We start from the raw sequence: 8,939 nt of genomic DNA, 5'->3' as shown, positions 1-8,939 counted from the left end.
AAATATATATATAATAATAATAATTATTATTATCATCATTATTAATATTTTATTATTTAAAAATACCCATAGAAAAACTAGTTTCCAAATAACTAAATCAAGTTTTCCTTAACGTTATGGATTTAGGGAATTTATAGAATGACGTTAAGCACGTACGTCGTTTCTCAAAGATTAAGAATACAGAGGAATTTTTTCTTGCATTTTTATATTTATCACATTGAGGATTATAGGTAATATTGACATAGTATATATCTGTTATATGAAGTATTTTATCTAAATAATGTTTTTTTTAATAACTGTATTTCTATTATGTAAGTATACACGTTCAGTTAAAATAAATGAATCTACAAATAATAATAGCTTCATGGAAGCAATAAAATTTAAAAGTTATGCAGATGATTAATTCTTTCAATATTGTTTTTATCTTACAATTCCAGTACAAAGTTTAAAACAATTGATAAAAAAGTCTTATGAAACTCAACCAGGAGATCCACTACTTCGGTAACTGCAAAATACCTGCCAAGTACAACTACTTGAATTTGTGAAATCAAAATTAGCCAAGAAATTTGAAACAGAAACATATTCGTGATAAAATATATTAGGAAACCTCTTTTGTAAGCTACCCTATATACAAATTTTTAATACATTTTAAAAAGCCATTTTAGGCATTATTCAACTTGGCAGGATTATATTATACCATCAATCTCCCATACCCAGCGATTTTTTCTTATTAAAATATGTTTCCTTATAAAATTTAATCCCGCCAAGTTTTATGCTGTCTGATATTGCTTTATAAAATTTATTTGAAAAATCTGTATGGGGTACTTCATTACAAATTTTCTTAATGTATTTTATGAGGAATTTTTTTCCCTAATTACTTGGCCAAAATTGATTTAAAAAATCCATGTAGTTGCACTTGGCAGACTCAGTTGAGAAGTGCCCTGAAAATTAAAAAATCCTCATTTATGTTAGCTATTTTTGCACTTGGCGGAGATTTCCTCACGTGAATCATGATTTCAGCGACTACAATTTGCAACTAAATGAAATAAAAAACGTTCCTATGATAAAAAATTCGTATTGGCCTGGGAAGCTGGAAAAAGGGGTCACAAGTACTACTCCAGTCTCTTTGATCTTAAAGGTTCGTCAGCCGCTTGAACCAAAGCAAAATAAAAAAGAAAAGAAAATAAAAAATGCAAAAGTGCACTCACGCATTCAATGCAAAGCAGATGTATGCTTCGCCACGTGAGACGAGCATGTAATTAGGGTTTGAACCTGGGACACTTTTCTTGTGATGATCGTGATCTGTCTTTGTTGCAGAATCAATCTCGAAGGGTGAAGTGGCTGTGTCAAAATGAGATACAAGGTAAGCGTACTTTTTTTCTTTCTATCAAGATTTTATTCGTAGTTGTCGTGATACTCACGCAAAAGAGTCAACCCTTCATGTCCGTATTTCAATGCATGTTATGTGATTTATTATTTAGCCAAGGGATGGTCTTGACGTCTTAGAAAGGAAGCAATCTTCAAAGCGATTCATGGTGCTCAAAGCATTTCAATTTATTTTGCATATTAAGAATGTATTCTTGCATACAGAATGCATTTGTTATGCAGACTGCATTCCACCCTGAAGTGAGTCATTTGATTTCGATTATTCATTCTTTTTTTTTTATATTCTGAGTACGAATTGGATCTGCGACATATAGAATGTTTAAGAATTGGAAACGTGTTAACAATATGACAATTTATCATTTTTAATTAAAAGGTTTAAAAATAGGAAATATTTTTAAAGTATGAGGGTGACTGGCGAAAATTTTATCACTTATTGTCATTTTTCACTGTTCCTTTGAATAATAAAATTTCCTGAGATTACCTCAGTAAACTACTTATGTCAGAGCACAATTTAATAAAGTTTCAGAACTTTAGACGACTTTGTTTAGAAAGTATGATTAAAAAAGAACGCAAAATGTGCTGTGACGCGTCTGTCCCAAAACTGCAAATTAAAAATTAAAAATTGCAAACTAGTATTCACGCCATTTTTTAATATTTATGATTGAAAAATATTAATTACAATGAGTTAAAAAAAAAATAAAAATCAAGAGGAGGGTCAAACCTTTTAAAGATTAGAATTTTAAAAATCACACCAAAGTGAAACAGAAGTTTTGAAACGCTGAAGTCAAAATCAAGTACATCGCGAAAATAGTCATTTTTCTCATATTTTAAAATATTCCAAACTAAAAAAAAGTTTTCTTCATAAAAACATTTTAACCTTTTTTTCAAACTAAACTCTCGAAGACGCAAACAATTGCGTTAAATATAGTACTGGTATATTTCCAACATAAAAAAATCCTCTCGTAAACACGGTAAATAATTTGGTGAAACATTTTTTAAACGATATTGGTAGGTTACGGTAGGTCCTGAAAGGTACTTAAATTCGGCAATCAATAATGCAACTCAAAAACCCGAACAAATATATTACATGCATGACTTTTATATTCCCAATATTAATATTCTTAAAATGGACAAAGTTTTTCTCAATAAACAGAATACACGAATTTTTTTTAAGCTTCCTAAATCAGTACTGGTGGATTCTCAAAGGTTCAATGATAGGTCGATGCATGCATTTAGAAAATGTGGAGAAATACACTACATATTGTATTGTTGTATTTTGAATAAAAAAAGTTTTTCTCGTATAAATAGAATAGTTTTTTTAAACTTCATAAGTCGGTACTAATGGGCCATGAATGTTAAACAATAGTTGGATCGATTCAATATTTAAAAAAAAAGTTCATAGATATCATATTGTTGTACTTTGTATACAAAAATTATACAAAATTTGGTATAAAAAAAGTTTTTCTCATATAAATAAGGCAAAATTTGATTTTTTAAATTTCTAGCAAAAAAAACCTCTTCTAAGTGGCCAATTTAACTCAAAATGCTGAGACCTGCATATAAATTGGATTTACATTGCGTCCAAGTATCACGAGCACAGCTCTTTTATTTTTCGAGATGTAGTTAACAAAAAAAAGCTGCAAACACACACACACGCACAAATTGGCTGTTAATGAAAATTTTTATTTTTGAGCTCCTTGGGTCGAATTATGTAAAAATATGCGAAAAAAGTAGATTTTTAAATTTAAGTCGTTATAAACCTCCATCTATGAGGAAGCATGTAACCTTTTGCAATACTAAAAAATTCGAATAATTTAAAAGGCTTACAATTTTAATATATGTATTGAACAACTGGGAGCTGAAATTGCTTAAAATTAAAAATGGCACTCTTTCAAATCCAAGCTTTTGTGCATGCACTTTTAATGAAATTAACCTCGTAAAGAGGTTATGGAAATTATCTGAACAAGATGATTCAATTGCAAACTATAATACCATCAATTTAAGACTTCAACTTTACCGAAACCTTTAACTTAATTTTAAAAAGTTGAACGGAAATGTCACCATTCTGTTAGATATTGAAAAAAATGTCAGTGTAAGAGTACTCATCATAAGAAATATCAAAAAACTTCTTTGGAAGCGGAAATAATAGTTTTTCTTTGTAATTAAATCCTATAAATTTATAACAAAGAAATTTTCTCATATTTTCTGTTCAACAAATTCAAGAAGTATCACGCTTACAATTAGATATCTATTTATTTTTCACTGACTTTTCTCTAACTCATTTCTTATCTTCCCTGGCCGTTAATAATTTAATTAATGTCCAAAATTCAACAAATATAACATTTTTAACGTTGAATCTTTTAAAAATGGAATTAAACCATTTTAAATTTAAATTTCTAAATTTTTAATTTATTATTCTGAGGATTCAACAGCCTAATTTATTTGAAAAATGTAAAAAGTGAACTATTTAAAGCTAAAAAGTGGTCATCAGTGAATAATTTCTAACCGAAAAAGTGACTAATGTTCATTATAATAATTAGACTAACGTTATTTTGAATTTAAAAGGATTCAAAAGAATTAGATAAAATGATAAGAAATCCAGGAGAATTTAAAGAAATTCTGCATAAATTCAAAAGCCTTCAAAATAATTTTAAATTAATTCAAAAGTATTCAAATTAATTCAAAATTCAGAAAATTTCAAGAAAATGGAAAACAATAAAACCCCATGAAAATTGTATTTAATTCAGTAAGTTTGAGACGAGTTTAGAAAGTTTCAAGAATTTCAAAAGAATTTAATGAAATTCCTAAGAACTTTATTTAAGTTTATAAGATTTTAGGACGCATTGAATATAATCTTAAAAAAATTAAAAACAAAAATCCAATGAATTAATTAGAATTGAGTAAATTTATAAGCACTCATGAGAGTTAACAAAATTCAAGAGAATTCCAAAGAATTAAAAAAATCTGGGAGAATTCCACATGAACTCGAATGAATGGCAAAAAATATTGAAAATCTCTTTAAATCTTTGAAATTTTACAAAATCCCTAACTGCTCGTGAATTCAATTTTTTAATCCATTAAAATAGAATAAGATCTTGTGAAATTATACCTAAACTGATAAAATATCCTGCAATCCTAGAAAATATATTGAAAAGCCTTAAGAGCTTTAAAATCCCTTTAAATCATTAAAATCCTTGGAAATCTTATAAAATCCTTTGGAATCTTTTAGCACATCCCAAATATTTCTGAATTCCAGAAGATTATTCAAAACACCTTAACATTTTTTTGAACCTCTTAAATTTATTCAAATCCCTGGAAATAATTTGAAATCTATTTAAATCCCCAGAAACTTTTTAAAGCTTTTCAAAATTCCTTGAAAGTTTTACAAATAGTCCAAAATCTTTAAAATCTTTTGGAATACCTTTATATAATTAAAATATATTAAAAATTCCTTGGAGTCTTTTAAAATAGATAAAAATCATTCAAATATTTGGAAATCCATTGAAATCTATTAAAATCCTTTAAAACTTTTTAAAGCCCTTGAAAATTCCTATCGAGTTATCAAAAAAACCCTAAAATCTTTTAAAACCTTTGGAATACCTTTACATTATTGAAATCTATTACAAAATCCTTGGAATCTTTTAAAATACCCTAAATTCTCTTGAAATCCCTTGAAATATTTTTAAAGCTCTTGAAAAACACTTGAAAATGGTTAAAATGCCCTCAAATCTTTAAACTCCTTGGAAATCCCTTTAAATTGTTAAAATCTATTTGAAATCTCTTGGATCTTAAAAAGAAACCTTAAATATTTCAAAAGAATTCAAGAAATTTCAGAAATAAGACCTGAATTAAATAATGATTTAATTTAATGACTTTCTTTTAAAAAAGTGACTAAAACGTGAATTAAGAAAAAAGTGACTAATATTGAGTAATAGTGACAAAGTCCTGCTTATTCTTGAATGTTACTTACAGTGCTTCTTTTAGAAATTCCATGACTTTTGCCATTTTTTTTTGTAAATCTTTTGACATTTCCCTAATATTCGGATTTTATCTGATCTTTGGTCACCCTGGTCGATAAAACGACCCCGGGTTTTATATTTGCCAAAAATAATTCAAAACAAGTTTTACAGAATATTCTATTGTTCTGTAATGATTTGACTGTTTGAAATAAATGTTAACAGAAAATGCATTGAGTCGATGACATCTTTTCTCGCACTGTAGAAAAGGATAATTTATTGAGCATTAATCTTTACTTATCATCTCTAGAGGACATAATGTATTTTTTTTTAATTACAGTATTTAATTTTAAGTTTCACATCTATCGCATTGGCAAAACGATTCATGGTTTGATTACAAGTATGACAGTTTAGAACTTCCTTTGCTTCGTTAATCATCTCGGCTTTGAAACGGTAACATAGTCGCAGTGACCTGCATCTCCAGTCAAGGAGAATTTTGATGCAGAACTGCAAACAAATTTTTAGAAGTTTTGAAGATTCCAAATTTATTATAATAACTCGTTTTTTTGTATCATCAAATATACTAAATAGTATCAATGTACATTACAAATTAACTCTGCTATGTTAAAGTGTCGTTTTTTCTTATCAGTGGTTGAAAAATATTTTAAAAAACTGTCGTTTCTCAGATCAATGTGCTGCAAACTTTACTTTTAATCCAATTTTTTTAAGGATGGTTCAAATTGAAGGTCTTGACATGTAGATCTAGATGTGCATTAAAAAATGAAATGTGCTATATCGTAGTATTATTTTTTTGTTATCAGTAGATAAAGAATAGGAAAATTTCGTTTTTGAGACGACTATGATGCTAGAAGAGTTTTTATTGGTCTGGGTTTTTTCAGGACCAAGAACGTTACAAAATAATTACTGGTTCTCAAATTATCATATAAAGAATTTTGTAGCATGCACAAGACAAAAATCGGTCGGCAAAGCAGCAGTCGAGCAGCATTTTCCTATGCTCGACTGCTGATTGACCGACCGATTTGATACAGCAAAGTCTCATTTTTTCCATTCACTTTTCTAAGGAATATCGAGAGTGAAATTTAAGAACGGGAAATTGATCAAAAACGGAAAATAAGTTGGTCTTTCTCACACGCTATCTCGGCCCCTATTATACGAAATAACTTTAAATAGGGATCAATCAACGTGGAATTAAATAGGCTTGCTGAAATTTTTTTTCAAACTCTTTTAAATTTTGCAGAGTTAGTCACATTCTAAGACAAGTCTGTTTTTAATTCAATTTTCGTAAATGAGCGCACAATATGGAGCAGTAGTGTAATTATAATGAACAGAATTATATTACAATTTTGTCGTCTAATTGCAAAACCGGCCAACTCCTCAATTTTGCGAAATGCGGGTTTTCAGTTTTCTGAGACCTAAAATACATGTTCCATCCATCGGAAATAAGAAACTACGCCCAAACCGGCCAAATCCCGGTTGAAAATTCGTTTGAAACTCGCAAAGTGCTGCAAAGTGTGTGAGCCCGTTGAAGACGATAAAGCCTCAAGAGTATGAAATCGAAATGTTTATTTTCGAATATGTTTCAAAATTTTCTAGCTATACAAAAATAATACTGTTCATTTACTTCGTGCAAGCATTTGAGTAATCTAACCAAAATTCTGAGTTGCATTTTTTCAAATAATATTCACTTACCTATACAAAATAGTTTTGTTAATTTGCAATCCCAAAAACTCAGTATTTATATTAAATTCATCGACATTTCAGTTCTATTTTGCTACGAAACTGGCCAACTCTAAAATTCGTCGCAAAAGCGGCCAAACCCAAAATAAAAATTTGCCATTTAAAAATGTATTTTTAAACACCATGTCCTAATGTCACTTAAAAACGAAGAGATTTGGTTCCCAGCTTAATTTAGTTCGGTGTAACAAAAAATCAGCTTTTCTCACAAATTCTGTCTTTTGGAGTTGGCCGGTTTTGCAACTGGACGACACAATTATCTTATCATATTTTTTTAAATAAAAAAAGACCAGAAAAGTTAGCAATAACACTCATTTGATACTAAATCGAGTTTTGTATCAATTTAGGGGCCAGTTTACTTAACCTGATATCATTTATGTCTCCCAAATTGTTCAGCATCTCATGACAAGTTAATTGAATGCTTGTTTGTGTTGTAACAAGACTTCAATATTCCACAGTATCTCAGGACGCGCGTTGACCCCTTCATTCTTTCCACAAATTGTTTCGCCGAAAAGAAGTGGAGCGTACTACTTATATACGAGCGCGAGCTCGAAACAGCCTGAGAAAATCAAGTCAATGGCAAACTCAGCACTTGACATGGATTCTTTACACCTTGTTCGAAAAGTAACGTCAATTTGACTTTATTGATATCACATTAATCCAATTACCTATGGCGAAAGTAATACTTTCTTCATTTTTTAAAATAAACGTTTCTAACATTTTGTAAGAAAAAGCTGAAATTCTGTAAGGTAGTTGTGCCTAATCTCACTGAAATTCGCAACTTTTATAAACATGAATATAGTTATTTAAAAGTTACTAAATTCATCTTTTTCTTGTATAAACAATGATTGTAAAAGTATTGTAGTGAATGATTTCAGACAGTAATAACTTAGGGATCATAATACATAAACTACGTTACCAAATTTTTGGGAAATTTTTGCTCCCCCCCCCCCCCCCCCCCCCCCCCCCCCCCCCCCCCCCCCCAGCAACGTAGCCTTCACGTAAAACTCGACTTTACGTTTACAATGATTTTTGTGTGTGTTTATAGCGAGTTAAGTTACCAATACGCCTTTATATTGTGCACGTGACCGTGTTGTGCATTATAAACTTCGGTAATAAATCAACAATTAAAATAAAAAAGTAATTTTCAGAGCAGGAGTTGAAATGTGCCTACTTGAATTTTATGTGATAGAATTTTCAAACTAGGAAAGATAAATTTTAAACCAAAAATGGAATAGGTAAATTTTCAATTACCAACGTAATTAAAAAAAATGAATGATCAACAAAACAGTTCAATGTCCAAACAAATTTTCAACAAAAATTTTGAATCGTCAACCAAAAAAATGCATTTTTAAACAAGTAGTTCAATTGTAAAACCTAGTTTTTAAATTTTTAAACAAAAAAATAAAATTTTACAAAATTCAAGAAATCTCAACCAAAAAGTTGAAACTTTCAACTAAAATACATTAATTTACAAACAAAAAGTTTAATTTTATTCCCCAAAAAGACGAATTATTAATAAAATTCAAGAACTCACAACCAAAAGATTGAATGAAAAGAAAGAAAGTGTTTTTGTTTAATTTACAAGAAAGTAGTTCTACTTTAAAAACTGCTTGCTAAATTCTTAAACAAAAATATTAATTTTCTACTGAAAAAAATTATTCTTCAATGAAATTCAAGAATTCTCAACCAAAAAGTGGAATTAAAAAAAAAAGATTAATTTAAAATAAAAAGAATAATTTACGAGGGTAGTTCAATAAGTCCTTAGAATGACCAACATATGGCGCGCGAATCGTTCCAAATCATCTGTTTTCAGTCAGCACCACTCCCGACTAGATATAT

At 29.2% G+C, this 8,939-nt stretch overlaps 1 protein-coding gene across 4 annotated transcripts in view; it reads left to right on the top strand.

Moving 5' to 3' along the window:
- The window catches only part of LOC117166886 (neprilysin-4-like), an 87,817-nt gene that overhangs the window by 16,653 nt on the left and 62,225 nt on the right, over window positions 1-8,939 (top strand). For all 4 annotated transcript variants that reach the window (XM_033351317.1, XM_033351316.1, XM_033351315.1 and 1 more), the window contains exon 2: window positions 1,318-1,363. Coding sequence is in view for 2 of the 4 variants with exons in the window: in XM_033351315.1 (XP_033207206.1) it covers window positions 1,352-1,363 (12 nt within the window). In the remaining 2 variants the exon portion in view is untranslated. The remainder of the gene's footprint in view (window positions 1-1,317; window positions 1,364-8,939) is intronic.

Source organism: Belonocnema kinseyi, chromosome 2 (assembly GCF_010883055.1).
Source record: "Belonocnema kinseyi isolate 2016_QV_RU_SX_M_011 chromosome 2, B_treatae_v1, whole genome shotgun sequence".
NCBI lineage: Eukaryota > Metazoa > Arthropoda > Insecta > Hymenoptera > Cynipidae > Belonocnema > Belonocnema kinseyi.
The sequence above is the reverse complement of the archived record's forward strand: the minus strand, read 5'-3'. Positions and strand labels throughout refer to the sequence as shown.